This window comes from Leptonychotes weddellii, chromosome 14, assembly GCF_054177405.1.
Source record: "Leptonychotes weddellii isolate Sample4059 chromosome 14, ASM5417740v2, whole genome shotgun sequence".
Lineage (NCBI taxonomy): Eukaryota > Metazoa > Chordata > Mammalia > Carnivora > Phocidae > Leptonychotes > Leptonychotes weddellii.
Window position 1 is genome coordinate 2,944,394 of NC_138382.1, and position 18,709 is coordinate 2,963,102.

At 42.7% G+C, this 18,709-nt stretch overlaps 1 protein-coding gene across 3 annotated transcripts in view; it reads right to left on the bottom strand.

Annotated features, from left to right (window-relative positions):
* Positions 1-6: 6 nt before the first annotated feature.
* The window catches only part of DIRAS2 (DIRAS family GTPase 2), a 25,876-nt gene continuing 7,173 nt past the window's right edge, over positions 7-18,709 (bottom strand). For all 3 annotated transcript variants that reach the window (XM_081802630.1, XM_031028181.2, XM_031028180.2), the window contains exon 2: positions 7-1,034. In XM_081802630.1, coding sequence (XP_081658756.1) covers positions 400-999 — 600 coding nt within the window. In that variant the 5' untranslated portion in view covers positions 1,000-1,034 and the 3' untranslated portion in view covers positions 7-399. The remainder of the gene's footprint in view (positions 1,035-18,709) is intronic.

The following is an 18,709-nucleotide window of genomic DNA, read 5'->3' on the forward strand; positions in this document are numbered from 1 at the left end:
GGGGGGGGGCAGGTGCAGGGTCACACGCTGTCACACGCATGCAGATGGGACCTGCTTCCCCTAGCCCAGGCTGCTCCCGCGGCTGCCGGCCCGATGCCTCCTCCGGGATGAGCTGCCTTCAGAGACGGCCGGCGCCTCTCTCAGTTCCCTGCGATGCTGGGCACAGCGGCCTCCATCTGAGCCGCTGGGCAGAATCCCTGATTCTGGAGAGGGGGTGCTTATTGGTGGTGGTGTGATAGGCCCTCTCGGGGACAACAGGGCCCGGCTCGGTCCAAAGGCGATATTGAACACGTGGGCATCATACATGCTACCCTGACGACGGGGGGTGCCACGTGGGGAGGGGAAGGGGACAGGACGGGGTGGGGGGGACACGCCACAGCTCCTCCCACGGACCGGCCTTCACATGACCACGCATTTGCCCTTGAGCTTTTCTTTCCTTTTCTGCTGCTTGCTCTTTTTCCCGTCGATCTGGAGGCTCACGGTCCTGCGCTTCTCCAGGTTGAGCAGCTCCTGAAAGAGCTCCTTCACGTTGTGGTTGAGCTTGGCCGAGGTCTCCATGAAGGCGCACTTCCATTTCCGGGCCAGGGCCTCGGCCTCGCCGCTCTCCACCTCGCGGCTGGGGCTCTCGTCGCACTTGTTGCCCACCAGCATGATGGGGATGCTCTCCACGTCCCCTTTGATCTCGCAGATTTGTTCGTAGATGGGCTTGAGCTCCTCCAAGGACTGCCGGCTGGTGATGGAGTAGACCAGGATGAAGGCGTGGCCCTTGGAGATGGACAGCCGCTGCATGGCCGGAAACTGGTGGCTGCCCGTGGTGTCCGTGATCTGCAGCGTGCAGATGCTCTTGTCGCAGCTGATCACCTGCCGGTAGGTGTCCTCCACCGTGGGGATGTAGCTCTCCCGGAACGTGCCCTTCACGAAGCGCAGCACCAGCGAGCTCTTGCCAACGCCCCCTGCGCCGAACACAGCCACACGGTAGTCATTGCTCTGCTCCGGCATGTTGCTTGAGACCTCTGACTGTCACCAGGAAGCACCTAGCAGGGGAACCAGACGTGGGAGAGAATTCGTTAAAAAAAAAAAACAAAAAAAAAACAAGGAAGTAAAGAAAATCTCGAGAAGGATTGCTTTACCCTCTTCTGAAAGCTTAAAAAGAACAGGAGGGATACATTTTGTTTTCACAGTCCCGACATAAGATAATTTGAATTTCATTTAAAAATTCTAGAATTCTAAATCCAGTAATTATGGTCAATCTCCAATTTTCAATAGGGCCGTCGCTCTATTCAGCAGCCAACGAGAGTCCGTCTGCTTCTCCTTCTCAGACCATGACTCTGAGCATCCCTGTGCCTAGGGAGAAGGTGCCAAGTCAGTCCAAGGCAGGTGGAATCAAGGAAAGGTAGAGGGGACATGGGAATGAACCACCCTCCCAACACACACACACGCATACACACCCACGCACAATCACAGAGGACCCTTACTGTTCCATGCAAAGTACTGTGAACACCCAATATTCAGGTCATAGTAATATGTGATTTTTTATAAGGATAAGGAGGGGGGAGTGGAGAGTAGGATGCTATTAATATTTATTCAACGTTTATATTAACCCATGAAATCCTCACCACCCCATAGCACTGGTGTCCTGTTCCTGTTGTATAATGAGAACACTGGAACACAGAGGCCATCGGGAAAGGCCATGTCCCTGACTTCACCCAGCTGGTGACAGGGGGCTGGCAGCAGTGGCTTGGGCGCTGCTGAGGCCATGGTGGAGACTGTCTCATTGAGCAGCGTTGACAGGTAACTAAGGAGCTTGGAGGGGCCTTTCGTTCAAATCAAATTTCGATCAAAATCAAAATGGTCATAGGTACTTTCTTTTTAAGAATTACCAGGAGCTGGGGCGCCTGGGTGGCTCAGTCGTTAAGCATCTGCCTTCGGCTCAGATCACGATCCCAGGGTCCTGGGATCGAGCCCCGCATCGGGCTCTCTGCTCCGCGGGAAGCCTGCTTTCCCTCTCCCACTCCCCCTGCTTGTGTTCCCTCTCTCGCTGTGTCTCTCTGTCAAATAAATAAATAAAATCTAAAAAAAAAAAAAAAAAAAGAATTACCAGGAGATGAGTGTTATCGAGATAACAGAAGAAACAAACAGAAGTGGTCATTAAAATGAAATGGAACGGGGTTTTCCTTCATTACCAACATCGCCCCTCGCCCAAGGAGTAAGTGTGCTGTCCTTACATATAGATGACCAAATATCTTTCATCCTGTCCCTTCTTTGGGAGGGAAGGAAGGACATATAATACCCAAAAAAGTTGAGAATTAAGCAATATCCAATTTTTTTTTTTACCCCAAGTAGATAATACTGTGGAAATGTGAAGCATGGAACCCATTTTCTCTAGGAAGCCACGGTGCTGATATGCATGTTTCCCATCTCTAGTAACCCATGGGCAATAAGAAAAGATACTGCTCAGCAAAGTCATTTTCAGAGGCAAATGATTAAATGTAATTAGCCATGGAAGCAAATAGGTGTGTGCAGTAAATATGTTCACTGGCAGATGGAACACTGGATCGAAGCCTGGGACACTGGCATTCCATCTTCTGATTTCTCTCTGAGTTCCCTGTATGTTTGCCTCCAAACCTGCTCAATGAAATCCCCGGCTGTTCTTGCATGCACTTTGGAAACCCTAACCTACCAAGAAGCTCAAGAAGCATCCAATGCCACAGGAAAACACAGAGAGATGTCAGGTAGTTCACTGACAGCAAAAGGCTTCAGGAAAGCCCGCTCAGGAGTTTGTACAGTCTATTAAATGCTCACGAGATCATTATGATTAACTCGACAGTGCAGAATTATAATAAATTGTTCTACATTTTAAAAAAAATGCAATGTCCTATGGGACCTGGCTTAAAACCTCAGAACAAGCCTCTCTCTGTGCTTGGGAGGCAGTGTCCACACTCAACCTTGCCTTGTACTATGGCTATTAGCTCCAGCCTGGAGTGTGAGCATCTACCTGGAAGGGAATGTCTTAACAAGCTCCGTACCCCAAAATCTCTATGGGAGCCCCGGGTCTTGAGCTCACACTCATCCTGTGTGTGGTGAATGTGTTGCTGGCCATGCTAAGATGTCTCCATTATTCAATTGGCAACCAAAATATAGAAAGGCAACACTAAACATTAATAGGAAGACTCCACAGCTATGGCTATGCACTTGTCCAAGAAATATCTACTGAGCTTCCTCTAAAGGCCAGACTCTGGGCAAGGGGCCAGAAAACCCATGTGCAGAGGGCAGACCTAAGGCAGCGCCTCTGTTCTCATGGATCTTAGGATTAAGTGAAACAGGCAGAAATGAGAAGATGACTTCACAGATAATTAATAAATTATATCACAGCAGTGCTACAAAAGAGAGGTCTGAAGGCAACTAATCCAACCTAGGACACCAGAAACAACTTCCCTAAGGTGGTGGCATGGAAGCAGGAACCTGATAGTTACACAGAAGACAGGCAGGTAAGAAGGTATAAAATTCACTGTTTTATAAACATTTGTAAAAAACCCTCTAGATGATATGCAAACTCAGTGCTCACCCAACAGAAGCTCACAGCATTAGAAGACAGACAGGCATAGGAAAGCATATAGTACACCCTGCCTGGTCGCTGCTGTGGTAAAATCATAAAGACAGGAGGAGAGCCCAGTGGGGCATCTAGTTTTGTGTGGGGCCCTCAGGAGAATGTCACAGAGGGCTGGGTGAAGATGCAAAGCGATGCATGGCACATCATCCAGGAGATGGGGCCTCTTGCAGATGTCCAAGGGCAGGGATAGAGCCAACATTGTGCCGGGGTACAAAGCCGATGCGCATTGGCATCTGGGGCAGAGCTGGGCAAGCAGGTGAGCAGTGACATCATTAGTCAAGATGAAAGTCAAGATTAAGAAGAAGTAGGTGTGAAGAAGGTGATGAGGGAGCAGCTGTGATTGGGTCAGGTTTGTAGGACAGACTGGTAGAGATAGTATCTGGTAGATGACTGGGCTATAGTCTGAAAGCTCAGCAGAGAAGTCTAGTCTAGTGATAAATATGTGGGTCTCATCCACATATAAACAGCACTATAAAAAGTAAAAATCAGCAAGGGAGAAGGCATGTAGCAAGAAAGAAGACCGAATCGGATGTAAGAGAACTTGGTGAGTTATCTACTTAAACTTTCTGTACTTGAGTTGCCTGTACCAGAAGATGGAGGTAATAATAGCACCTTCTTCTCAGAGCTGCTAGGGGGCGTTAGTGAGACAAGACCCAGCACTCGCATGGTTAGGAGGCCAAGCTCTCTGGATACATTTAGTAAGGACTGGGCAGAAAAGGGGGTCACAAGGAGCATTAGGGACAGGGGCACAAACTGGAGAGAAAGCATAAAATGCCAAGAAAGCAAAAAAATGTCAAAAAGTCACGGAGGGGATGCAGCTAAAGCAGTGCTTAGAAGGAAACTGTAGCTATGAATATCTATGTTAAATGAGAATGAAGACTGCAAATCAGTAACCTAATCACCCACCTTCCAAGAGCAAACTAAACCCACAGGAAGAAAAATGTAGGAAAGATTACAGTGGAAGTTAGTACAATAAAGAATAGAAAAACAATAGAGAAAAATCAAGAAACTCAAAGTTGGTTCTTTGAAAATATCAACAGAATTAACAAACTTTTTGCCAGACTGACCAAAGAAGTGAGAAGACTCAAATTACTAAAATCAGAAGTGAAAGAGGAGACATTACTACAGACCTTGCAGAAATATAAAGTGTTATAAGGGGCTCCTGTGACCAGCCTCATGGTAACATGGTAACACTAGGTAGCTCAGATGAGACAGACCTAAACTACCAAAGCTGAATCAAGCAGAAATGGAAAATCTGAATAGACCTGAGAAGGATATTAATAAAAAAAAACTAGGAAAGTCAGGTCCAGATGGTTTCACTGGTGAATTCCAGCAAACATTCAAAGGACGAATACCAACCCTTCACAAACTCTGCTAAAAAGTGAAATAGGAGAGAACACTTGTTACTCTTTTTGAGGCCAATATTACCCTGACATCAGCTTGACACAAAGATATCACAAGAAAGCTACAGACCAGTATCTCTTATGAATATAAACAAAAATCTTCAACAAAATACTAGCAAACTGAATCCATCAATACATAAAAAGGATTGTGCATTATAACCAAGTGGGATTTATGCCAGAAATGCAAAGTCAGTTTAACATCCAAAAATTACTATAACATACCATTATCAATAAAAGACCCCCAAAAAATGATAATCTCAGTAGATACAAAAAAGAAAAAAAATGACAAAATTCAGCACTCAGTCATGATTTTTTTTAAAAAGTGACAAATTGCAGCACTCAGTCATGATTTAAAAAAAAAAAAAGCAAATAAGGAATAAAGGTAATTTCCCCAACCAGAAAAAGGACATATTATGAAACAGGGCAACTAAGACAATACTTAATGATGAAAGACTGAATGCTTTGTCCCTAAAATCAGGAAAAAGACAAGAGTTCTCACTCTTGCAGCTTCTATTTTCCATTTTCTGGGAGGTTTTGACTAGGAGAATAAGTCAAGAACATAAAATAAAATCTAGATTGGAAAGGACAAAACGAAACTATTTATTGCAAAAGGCATAACCTTGTATATAGACAATTTTAAGGAATCTTCCGAAAAGAGAACCAACAAACTAGCTCTAAAAGGTTTTTGAGTATCCATATGAAAATCAGCTGCATTTCTACACACTTGCAATGAACAATCTAAAACAAAATTAAGAAACCAATTCCATTTATAGGATCATCAAAAAGCATAAGATACTTAGCAATAAAATTAATGAGGAAGCATAAACACTGAAAATTAAAAAATATCGTGGAAAGACTTTGAAGACCTAAATAAGTGGAACGGCACCCCTGTTTATGTATCAGAGGACTTAATTTTGTTAAAATGGCAATATTCCCCAAATCACCTATGGATTCAATACAATTCCTACAAAAAACCCAAAAGGCTACTTTACAGAAATTGACAAGCTGATTCTAAAATTCACATGAAAATTCAAAAGGCTCAGAATAGTGAAACAATGTTGAATTTAGAAAGAGGGGAGAGGAGGGGAAGGGAGGGGAGGGGAGGAAAGAAGGAAGGAAGAAGTTGGAGAACACATACTTCCTGATTTCAAACTCATTGAGGGGCGGTAAGCCACTGTATGTGATGACATTGTCTACTGATTCTGAAACAGATTCACAGATACAGAGGAATAAGTCCAGAGACCCCAGTGTGAGAAATAACATGTTCAATGTAACATGGTGGTCGTCCAGATTGTTCTGAATGATCTATTCTTTCAAAATTATTAGGGGACTGAAACAGCAACATTTTTTAAATATCATAAAAAACCGGGACACCTAATAGGATTGGTTCTCAGACCCAAGTTCAAAGAAAGTGTCCTTACGGATGGAGTGTGGGGCGGTAGCAGGTGGAGGAAGACTGACAAAGCTTCAGTTAATTGGTGTGCGGGGGGCCACGGAGGGAGTCAAAGCCATCTTGCAGTGCATGTGGGGGCCACAGAACTGAAGAGATGGCCAGAAAGACAAGCGTGGATTTCTCTTGAAGGAAATTCAGGGCTTAAGGCAAGGGAAAGGGACAATCAGCCTGGGGTACGGTAGGGGAAGAGTATCTGTATGGGTCTGTTGATGCATATTCAATGCAGCACATCTGAAAGAAGGCAGGACGCACACGGGGCAGGTTGCTCTTCACGGAGAGGCGAGAGCAGGTGGAGACACAGGACGCCACCCGGGACCAACCCCAACCACCTGTGATGTCTCAGCTTAAAAACTTTCAAACAAACAAATGAAAGATGACATAATGCATGCACTCGGTTTAAAAGATGAAGGAGATTGTAAAACACAATTTCATCCGCACCGAGGCCCCTTCCTTCCTTCGGCAGCCTGTCTCTCTTTCCATAAATAACCGCTGTTGAAAAGAACGGACATTCAGTTGTCACTTCCTGGTGCTCACCATTATAATTTTAAATAATGTACTCGCTGCTTGAATCATAGATCTTAATGTCTTGACTTATTGACTCTGGACCATATCTTTCTATGAAATCAGCACAATGCCTTCCTCCACTGCCTAGGTTTTGTTAGTTCTACTCTATTTTTAAAGTACATACCAGTATTTCAGTTTTCTAGGTATCACATTTACAATTTGTTCCAAAATTTATATTAAGGCTTCTGTGCTTTGTCTGCAGGTTGTTTCTAAACCTTATCAATAAACAACATTAAAAGGGTTTTGTAGGGATGCCTGGGTGGCTCAGTCCATTAAGCGTCTGCCTTCACTTCAGGTCATGATCCCAGGACCCTGGGATTGAGTCCTGCATTGGGCTCCCTGCTCAGCGGGGAGTCTGCTTGTGTTCTCTCTCTCTCTCTCTCTGACAAATAAATAAATAAAATCTTTAAAAAAAAAGAGTTTTGTACAGATTTTTCAAGGCAGAAGTAGATAGTAGGACTGAACCCACTGAGGGAAAGGTCATTGTCAATCAGACTTTGTTGACTGATACATCATTTTCTGTGTGAGCATCACAGGGGTCTTAGGTTTGGCTGGGTTTTTCTCCCCTAGTTTTTTTTTTTTTTTCCCTTGTAACTCTTAGTTGCCAATTTTTGTATTTCAATTTATTCTCACTTTCCTTGGATCCATTTTATGTTTTGGTATAAACATTACTGATAAATTCTTTTAAATGGCATTAATATTTCTGAGTTCATGCCCTTCTCACCTGATTGATGCAATCCTGAAGCCAAACTAAGTTCAAATTATTTTCTCCTCATATTTTAAGGATTATTTGATTTTTAACCTGATCATCCAGGGATATCAATATGAAATCCAAGACAGTATGATACTCTTGCCTCTGTAGGGAAGTTGGGATCTTCCCTTCTCTTTGGCAGGGTGAGGATATTCTCTTTATTCTGGGAGTTATGACATCTCACCAGGATGTACCTAGAACCGTTTTTTAATTATGTTTTTTGAGGGTTGGGGGAGGCTTAAAAACCTGATCACTTCTGCAGCCTGGGTGAATTTTCTTCTATTTTTATTTATTTTTTTTAAAGATTTTATTTATTTATTTGACAGAGAGAGACACAGCGAGAGAGGGAACACAAGCAGGGGGAGCGAGAGAGGGAGAAGAAGGCTTCCCGCGGAGCAGGGAGCCCGATGCAGGACTCGATCCCAGGACCCTGAGATCATGACCCAAGCTGAGGGCAGACGCTTAATGACTGAGTCATCCAGGCGCCCCATCTTCTATTTTTAAAAAGTACATCATCCCAGCCCCTCTACCTTCTCTTTCTTTCTGGAACTTTTCCTAGGTGATGGATCGAGTACACCTATTCCTGATTTCTCTAGAATCTTTTCCCTTACATTTCAATGTACTTTTCTTGCCCTCTGATTTTTCCTTTCTCATGGAAGCACTTTCTTTCTTGTCCCAAGAAAGGCGATACCACGCTGTCAACAAGAAAGTTAATTGGGATTTGTCACTGCTGTTCTTATCGCATATCTGAGCTATATCCGGTTCTGCCTGTTCATTGTTCACGGCGTTGTTTTCACGAATGTCTGCTAGTCCCTGGTTGTCCCCTGATTTAGAAAGAATCACCACGCTGGCTGGGAGGGTCAGCTAGAGTGGGTTCTCTGGATGCACAAATCTGTCCACCAAAGGCCATGCCCTGAGTAGGACGACTGTCTGAATACCTCCCTACTCTCCTTTTCTGGAACTTGTCTGAACTCAACGGTCTCCCAGCCCCTCACATGTCTAAAAAGCTTATACACAGACAAATGAGGGAAAGGGAGTAAATGAGCCATCCCAAAGTATCATAAATTGTGTGTCTTATACTAAAGAACTCAAAATGAGACATTTTAAATACTGAAAATGAGGTTAGCGGTGGTGCAGTATTATGATTTATAAGAAATACACATTTGATCATTCAGATGATGAAAAGACATTTTTCATATATATATATTGTCTTCATCATGGTTCCTGGCTCACAGCTCCCAAAACCCTTGACATTTCCTGAGTGGGGAGAGTAACGGGAGCATCTTTTACTAGAGGATCTGGTCTCCAGAGCCATAAAGGTGAAATGGGTGTCTTGTTATTCAAAAGGAGCCCCTTTCCACCACACCTTGGTTAATGTTAATGAGGGGACCTTTGCAAAGCACCTAAAGATTGGGGGCACTGGTTACCCAGGGAACCAACCATATAGATGAGGCTTGGAACTTTCAGCCTCCTTTCCTCCCACCTCTGGGGAGGAGAGCCCTGGAGGGTGACTCAATTGCCAATGGCCAGCTATTTAATCAATTATGACCGTGTAATGAAGACACCAGAAAAACCCAGAAGGATGGGATTTGGGGAGCTTCTGGGCCAGTGCACACGTGGACTGCAGGGAGAGCGGCACCTGGAGCGGGCACGGAAGCTCCGCCCCTTCCCCATCCCTGGCCCCCGTGCATCTCTTCCATCTGCTCTTCCTGAGCTATCGCCTTACCTAATAAACCACTGATCTAGTAAGTCATGTGCTTCCCTGAGCTCTGGGAGCCACTCTGGCAAATTAATCAAACCCAAGGAGAGGGTCATGGAAATCTCTGATTTACAGCCAGTCAAAGCCCAGGCAACAATCTGGGCTTGCCACTGGCATCTGAAACAAAGGGCGGTCTGCTTGCAGGACTGTGCCCCCAGCCTGTGAGATCTGATGCTCTCTCGGGGTACACAGTGTCAGAAGTGAGCTAATGTGCAGGGCGCCCAGCTGGTACCTGGAGAAGTATGGGATGCGGGGGGAACCCGCCCCACAGGCTTTGTCACTGGGTGCAGAATTATGGGAGGCTCTCCTAGCCTATACGGCCTGGATTCTAGGGAAAATGGACTTCGATTTCCTGAGTCACAGAAGTTGCCCATCCAAATACCCTTTGGGAGAAACAGATTTATGTGAATGAGGAAAAAAGCATCTCAGGTAAAACCACAGTCTTTACCTGCATTCTAGCCTGAATTAAGCCTGCTTCAAAAAATAAAATAAAATAAAATAAAATAAAATAAAATAAAATAAAATAAAATAAAATAAAATAAAATAAAATAAAATAAAATAAAATAAAAAATTGTTCAAACCAGACAAAAATCCTAGATTAGAAGAAGTCAGCTCATGAAGTGTGAGCGTTTGGAAAAGCCTGACAGTCTGTGTGCTATCCTGTCACAAATCCTCACGGACAGTCTGAGATCAAAGGCACTCGCATCTCCAGAAGATTACACAGGTGGTCTCTGCTTGATTTTTGTCTTGGTTTTCCAAGATGCCTTCTCCTCAAAAACATCTGTTCTTATTATAGTATTTAAATTTCATTGTTAAACAAATTCCATATAAATCCTCTCTATAGCAGAGTGTAATTTTATATATTTTTAGAATCTCAATTTAATTAAAGACTCATTTCAAGTACCTTCTTAGGTGACCCTAAACAATGACAGATTTGTTAGTAGGAAACATTTTCCAGACTGTAAAGAGTTAAACATCTCTGGCTTATCTTTCCCCAAAGAAGCAGACTCCTTTTTCAGGAACCTTGCTTTGTGGTGTTCTGGAAACATCCTGCCCTGCAGTGTAAGGACAGGTGTTGAAGCAGATGACACATCTACACCCAGATAATGGAGCCACCATCCCCAGGGGATGTTAGGGGGCAGGGGGTCCCCAGGTATCCTGGCAAGACTCATGATATCTGCAAGAATGAAACAAATGGAGAGGCATGGAGACGTGGCTTGGATTGGAAGGGTTAGAATACATTATTCTTTAAGGCTTTCATTATAGAGAGGCAAATAATACCCCCAGCTTAGGCACAGAAAAAGGTCCACTAATGTTTGTCTGATGCTATCCCAGACCCTCGTGCTCAGGAACGCCACGGAGCCAAGCAACATGCATTTCGTGACACTTTTCACACTGCCCAGAGCCTGACTATATTTGGAGCATTTTCTTCTTGACCCCTTTTCTTTCCATGCAGGTGTGGGAAATGAAAAGGTAAATCATGTTCATAAAAATACCATCATCACCCTGGTCAAAGGATCAGTAACCAGGGTGGACCCTCCACGCCCAGTGCAGCAAGCTAACCCCGAGGGGAGGGGACACCAAAGGAAGAAGGGGAAAGAAGGCAGTGGGAACTCGGGAACTCTGCGGACCAGGAGCAAGGAAGCTCTCCGTGCCAGGCGGGAAGCCTCAGCGTGCTGCAGTGTGCAGCCCGGGCCTTCCTTTGCCACCAGCCTACTGAAACGGGGCTCTGCGTATGTGTACGTCGTTCCGTGGGCTTCTAGGTGGAGACAAATAAAAGTTGACAAATTGGCAAGTGGCTACAAAAGTCTCCCTCAAACAATCATGAACTACTTTGTTACTCAGGCTTTTGGGGTCCTAGCTAAGAATCATTGACAAATCCAAGGTCATGCAGCTTTACCCCTATGTATTCTTCTAACAGTTTTATGATTTTAGTTCTTATATTTAGGCCACTGATCCATTTTGAGTTAATTCTTGTATATGGTGTGAGGAGGGGCCCAACGTCATTTCCCTGTGGATATCCCGTGGTCCTAGCACCATTTGTTGGAGACAATTCTTCCTCCAAAGAATGATCTTGATCCTCCTCGTCAAAAATCACTTAGCTGTAAATGTGAAGGTTTATTTCTGGACTCCCTATTCCATTCCATTGGGCTATATGTCTGTTCTTATGCCAGCACCACACTGCTTTGTCTACTGTAGCTTTGCAGTTAAGTTTTAAAATCTGTAGGTGTGAGGTCTCCAGCTTCGTTGTTCTTTGTCAAGATTGTTTGGCAATTTGGGGCCCCTTGGAATGTCACGCAAATAAGTAAATTGGACTTTGTCAAAATTAGAAACTTTGGTGCAACAAAGAACACATTATCGAGAAAGTTAAAAAAGAATACACACAATGGGGGAAAATAGATCATATATTCTGACAAGAATCTAACATAAAGAATATATAGAGGGCTCTCATAACTGAATGACAAAAAGAAAAACAAACCAACTAAAAAATGGACAAAAGGCTCGTATAAACATTTCTCCGAAGAAGATATACACATGGCCAAGAAGCACATGAAAAGATGTTCAACATCATTAGTCACCAGGGAAATGCAGATCAAAACCACACTGAGGCACCACTTCACACCCGGTAAGATGACTACTCTCCAAAATCAAAATGAAATCAGAATTCAGACTGCCAAAAGGCAATCAGAAAAGAACAAGTGTTGGAGACGTGGAAAAATTAAACATAGAATAACCATATGACTCAGCAATCCACTTCTGGGTGTATACCCCCAAATAACTGATATATAATTGATATATAGATACGTAACCAAAATAACTGAAACAATATTTGCACACCCATGTTCACGCAGCACGAATCACTATAGCCAACAGGTGGAAGCAACCCAGGGTCCACTGACAGAAGACTGTACAAACAAAATATGATATATTTTGCAATGCAATGTAACATTATGCGGCCTTAACGGGGAAGGAAATCCGGACACCTGTTACAGCATGGATGAACCCTGAGGACACTATGCTGAGTGGAATAAGCCAGTCACAAAAGGACAAACACCCTATGATCCCACTTACATGAGGTCCCTAGAGTAGACAAATTCGTAGAGACAGAAGGTCACACGGTGTGCGTGCCAGGGCTGGGGTGGGGGTGGGGGATGGAGAGTTAGTGTTCGATGGGAACGGAGTTTCAGTTTGGGGAGGTGAAGAGTTCCGTAGATGGATGGTGGTACAGTGTGAACGTACTTCAGGCCCCTGAACTGTACACTTGAAAATGATGAAAATGGTGGATTTTATGTCACCTGTATTTGAGCACAAGAAAAATCTATGATTGTCAGTGAAAACATTTTTAGCAACAACTGAACCATGTCTTAAAGACCACCCTCATGACATGAGCACAATTAACAGCACTGGCAGGACAGGCGGCCCCTCTCCTTTCTCATCCATGTCGCACAGTAAAAGCATTAAGGGTCTAATCTGATCTGGCAAAACCAAAGAAAAATCTGATTTCCCGAGAAGACCAATGAACATTTGCACCTACTTCCTGGACCTAATTTTATATTGCATCAAAAGTAGCGGTAAGTATTGCTATTTGAAACTGAACCTGGTAGAGAATGTGTTGTCCAATATGGTAGCCACTCCCCCATGTGAGCTGCAGCTGGACTCAAGGGACAAGTCCTGCACTGGATTTTGGACACTTAGTATAAAAAAGAATGCACATACCTCATTCATAACTGCGATATGGATGATAACTTAAAATGATGTCATTTCATATACATTGGGTACATTATTTCAATTAACTTCACCTGGGCCTTTACTTTTTAAAATGTGGTTACTTTAGTGGCGCCTGAGTGGCTCAGTTGGTTAAGCGTCTGCCTTCGGCTCAGGTCATGATCCCGGGGTCCTGGGATCGAGTCCCGCATCGGGCCCCCTGGTCCACGGGAAGCCTGCTTCTCCCTCTGCCACTCCCCCTGCTTGTGTTCCCTCTCTCGCTGTGTGTCTGTCAAATAAATAAATAAAATCTTTAAAAAAATAAGAATGAAAAATAAAATGTGGTTACTTTAGAAAATGCAAAATTACAGACATGGCTCACGTGGTGTATTTGCTGGTATCCAATGCTCTAGGACAAATCCCTACAATTTTTTCTTTAGCGAAGTTTAACAACACGTTATAATTCATGCAATCCGTTACAAAATTTAACTAAATGTGATTTTTTTAGAAAATTCTTAGAATCCTCGTCTAATTAATAGTGAAAGGCAAAAAGCCACAAGCTATCAGAAAAACACTGATTTTCCTGCTGTGTCAAAATATATAAAATAATATACCAAAATGCATGGTGACAAACTAAAATGCATTCCCTGCTCAGAATCCTATAGAAAGATAAATAGGGGTGCCTGGGTGGCTCAGATGGTTGGGCGTCTGCCTTTGGCTAAAGTCTTGATCCCAGGGTCCTGGGATGGAGCCCTGCATCGGGTTCCCCTCTCAGCAGGAGAGCCTGCTTCTCCCTCTCCCTCTACTATACCCTCTGTGTGTGCTCTCTCGCTCTCTCTGTCAAATAAATAAAATCTTTAAAACAACAACAAAAAAGAAAGATAAATAAAAAATAATGCACGAGGTGGAGAGAAACCCATATGAGAAGTTTCAGAGGAGAGAAATTTGCTAAAGTGAGCAAAAGTACAAAGGTCTCAAACACACTTTAGCATCTATTATTTGCTGTAATGATTCTCTTTCAATAATAAGATACTTTGGCACATACTTTCTTCTCTCAGTGTTGTTTTGTTTGTGTTCTCTCTCCACTCCTTGTCTAGTATCAGTACAACAAAGGCAGGGTTCCTGTTGCATTCATTCACCAGGCACATCCATGCATCTGACTCATTGTCAAACACATCGGAAACGCTTAGCACATACTGAATGATTATCTGCAGTTGGAATACATTTTTGTGAGCCAACCAAGGAAAATTGTACCAGAGAAGATAAATGAGTTCTTTAAAGAAACAAAATAAAGTTGTGAAACATCTATATAAGACTAACCACTCATAGGTTGGCAATGTCAAGTGAAATGAAAATTTACAAAAGGATATGCAGTAACATTACAGAGACAGAACCAGAGGCAGGGAATTTATTGTTATCATTCAGCAAGTTCTTACACAAAGAAGTTTAAGCCAAAAGTAGTCAGGAGCTACTGGGTATCATGCATTTGGATATTTTGTTTTAGTTTTTCCCTTCGTCTATTTCATCTACTCCCCTACCCCTCCCACCTCTGGGCAGTTTGTTCTCTGTATTTATCAATCTTACTGTTTGTTCAATTGTTTTGTTTTTCAGATTCTACATATGAGTGAAATCATATGGTATTTGTCTTTCTCTGACTTATCTCAGTTCTCATAAACTCATCTGTATTGTCATAAATGGCAAGATCTCATTGTTTTTTACGGTTAATATTCCATTGTATATATATATAATATTCCATTGTACATATATATAATAGTCCATTGCATATATATATATACACATACATATATATATATATGCTTTCTTCATCCATTCATCTATCCATGGACACTTGGGTTGCTTTCATATCTTGGCTATTATAAGTATGTTGCAATAAACATAGGAGTGCAAATATCTTTTTGAATTAGTGTTCTCATTTTCTTTGGGTAAATACCAAAGAAATGGGTATTTGGATCATATGGTAACTTTTTTTTAAGATTTTATTTATTTATTTATTTATTTATTTATTTATTTGAGAGAGACAGAAAGTACATAAGCAGGGGGAGCAAGAGAGGGAGAAGCAGGCTCTCTGCTCAGGGGGGAGCCTAATGAGGGGCTCTATCCCAGGACCCCGGGATCATGACCTGAGCCAAAGGCAGACACTTAACTGACTGAGCCACCCAGATGCCCCATATGGTAACTTTTTGAGGAACCTCCATACTGTTTGCCACAGTGGCTGCATCAGCTTGCGTTCCAACCAACAGTGCACGAGGGTTCCTTTTTCTCTACATTCTCACCCATACTTGTTATTTCTTAGCCTTTTTGATTCTAGCCATTGGGACAGGTATGTGGTGGTACCTCATTGTGGTTCTGATTTGCATTTTCCTGATGATAAGTGAGTTGAGAATCTTTCCATGTGTCTGTTGGCTATCTGCCTTCTTTGGTAAAATATCTATTCAGGTCTTCTGCCCATTTTTAATCAGATTATTTGCAGGTTTTTTGGTGTTGACTTATATAAGTTCTTTACATATTTTGAATATTAACCCCTTATTTGATATATCATTTGCAAGTATCTTCTCCCATTCACTAGGTTGCCTTTTTATTTTGTTGATGGTTTCCTTTGCTGTGAAAAACCTTTTTATTTTGGTGTAGTCCCAATAGTTTATGTTTGTTTTTGTTTCCCTTGCCTGAGAAGACATGTCCATAAATATGGTGCTAAGGCCGGGGCGCCTGGGTGGCTCAGTCGTTAAGCGTCTGCCTTCGGCTCAGGTCATGATCCCAGGGTCCTGGGATCGAGTCCCACATCGGGCTGCCTGCTCGGCAGGAAGCCTGCTTCTCCCTCTCCCACTACCCCTGCTTGTGTTCCTGCTCTCGCTCTCTCTCTCTCTGTCAAATAGATAAATAAAATATTTAAAAAAAAAAAAAAATATGGTGCTAAGGCCAATGTCCAAGAGATTACTGCTCATGTTTTCTTTTAGGAGTTTTATGGTTTCAGGTCTCACATTTAAGTCTTTTATCTCTTTGAGTTCATTCTTGTATATGGTATAAGTGGTCCAGTTTCATTCTTTTCTATGTACTTATCTCCAACTGGTGTTTTTTAATATAAAATAGGTATTTTTATATAAGAGGTAAGAATATGTATAATATATAAGGCAAGGATTTTTAATATATAAAAATATATAAATAATATATAATATGTATTATACAAAAATAAAACCTTTAAGATACAGAAATTCTTTAACACACTTTATAAGGAGAGAAGAAGCAACCACAAAAATACTGTCTACTGCAGAATGGCTTACTAATTAACCTTGTAGCAAGGACTATGTAACTGTTGCAGAACTAAAAGGCAAGGCATGCGTTTTATCTTTTATACAAAAAGCAATTGTTCTAAATTCATTGTCATTTTCTGTATGACAGATGGCTTCGAGTAGTAGGCCATCTAGCAGATATTTTACAAAACTAAGCATACTTCCTCTGTCTCTCTAATATAAAGATGAAATTATAAACATGAGAGAGACACAGTCCCTCCTTTGGGAAAATAACTGTCCTATGGAGAGAGCAGTTTGAAGAGAGATGCATAAAAACGCTTCTAGGAGAGTCACGTAGGCATCACTGAGTTGGTGACTTAGGTTGTTCCTGACTTTTCTCCCCCTGACAAGGGCAACTAACATCTTGTCAAGAACCAGACACCACTGGGAGAATCCTAGAACATGGGGGTGAGGCTGGAACACCCCCTGCACCCCAGAGCCCAAGACAGAGCAGCCCCACACTGCCCACCTTGCCCTCTCCCCAGGCCAGCACAGTGCCACAAGGACAGGTCTCCCCTGAGCCTCTGGTTCCTTCGGGGGGGGGGAAGAGAACCCAGGAGGGACAACCAGCCAGCCCCAGCACTGTGGGTCACTTTGTGGGAGCCCCTACTCTAATTCACACCATGGCACCTGCAGGGGAATCTCTGGGGCTTACCACTAGGAATCTATGAACAGAAAATCTGAACAAATCAATTACTAGTAAGGGGATTGAATCGGTGATGGAAAATCTCCCAGGGAAGAAAAGCCCAGACCAGATGGCTTCACTAATGAATTTCAAGGAGAATTGACACCAGTCCTTCTCAAACTCTTTGAAAAAAATGAAAAGGAGGGAACACTCAAACTCATTCTATGAGGCCAGCATTATCCTGACACCAAAACCAGAAAAGGATGCTTCTAGAAAAGTAAACGACAGACCAATATCCCTGATGAGTTTAGATGAAAAAACTCTCAATAAAATACTAGCAAACTGATTTCGGTGGCACATCGTAAGGATCGTTCACCTTAATCAAGTGCGATTTATCCCTGGGACACAAAGATGGTTCAACATATGCAAATCAATCCATGTGATAGATCACGTTAACAGAATGAAAGAAAATAACCATATGATTATCTCAATAGATGCAGGAAAAGCATTTGACAAAATTCAACATCCACTCATGATAAAAGCACTCACCAAATTAGGCATAGAAGAAACATATCTCAACATAACAAGACCATATATGACAAGCCCACCACTAACATCACACTTAATGGAGAAAGGTTGAAAGCTTTTCCTCTAAGATCAGGAACAAGACAAGAGTGCCCACTGACACCACTCCTACTCAGTATGGTACTAGAAGTTGTAGCCAGAGCAATCAGGCAAGAAAAGAAACAAAATACATTCGAATTGGAAAGGAAGAAATAAAATTGTCTCTAATTTGAAGATAACATGATTTTATATAGAGAAAATCCTAAGGACTCTACCAAAACACGGTTAGATCTAATCAATGAATTTCACAAAGTTGCAGGATATGAAACTAACATAAAAATCATCAGCATTTCTTGGGTGCCTGGGTGGCTCAGTCGTTAAGCATCTGCCTTGGGCTCAGGTCATGATCCCAGGGTCCTGGGATCGAGTCCCACATCGGGCTCCCTGCTCGGCAGGAAGCCTGTTTCTCCCTCTCCCACCGCCCCCCCCCCCCCCGCTTGTGTTCCTGCTCTCGCTATCTCTCTCTCTGTCAAATAAATAAATGAAATCTTAAAAAAAAAATCATTAGCATTTCTATACACTATCAAGTATTCTAAAAAAAATGAATCTTCATTGCAGCATTATTTACTACTTTCTTTTTTTTATTCTTATGTTAATCCCCATACATTACATCATTAGTTTTAGATGAAGTGTTCCATGATTCATTGTTTGTGCATAACACCCAGCGCTCCATGCAGAATGTGCCCTCCTCAATACCCATCACCAGGCTAACCCATCCTCCCACCCCCCCTCCCCTCTAGAACCCTCAGTTTGTTTTTCAGAGTCCATCGTCTCTCATGGTTCGTCTACCCCTCCAATTTCCCCCGCTTCATTCTTCCCCTCCCGCTACCTTCTTCTTCTTCTTTTTTTCTTCACATATATTGCATTATTTGTTTCAGAGGTACAGATCTGAGATTCAACAGTCTTG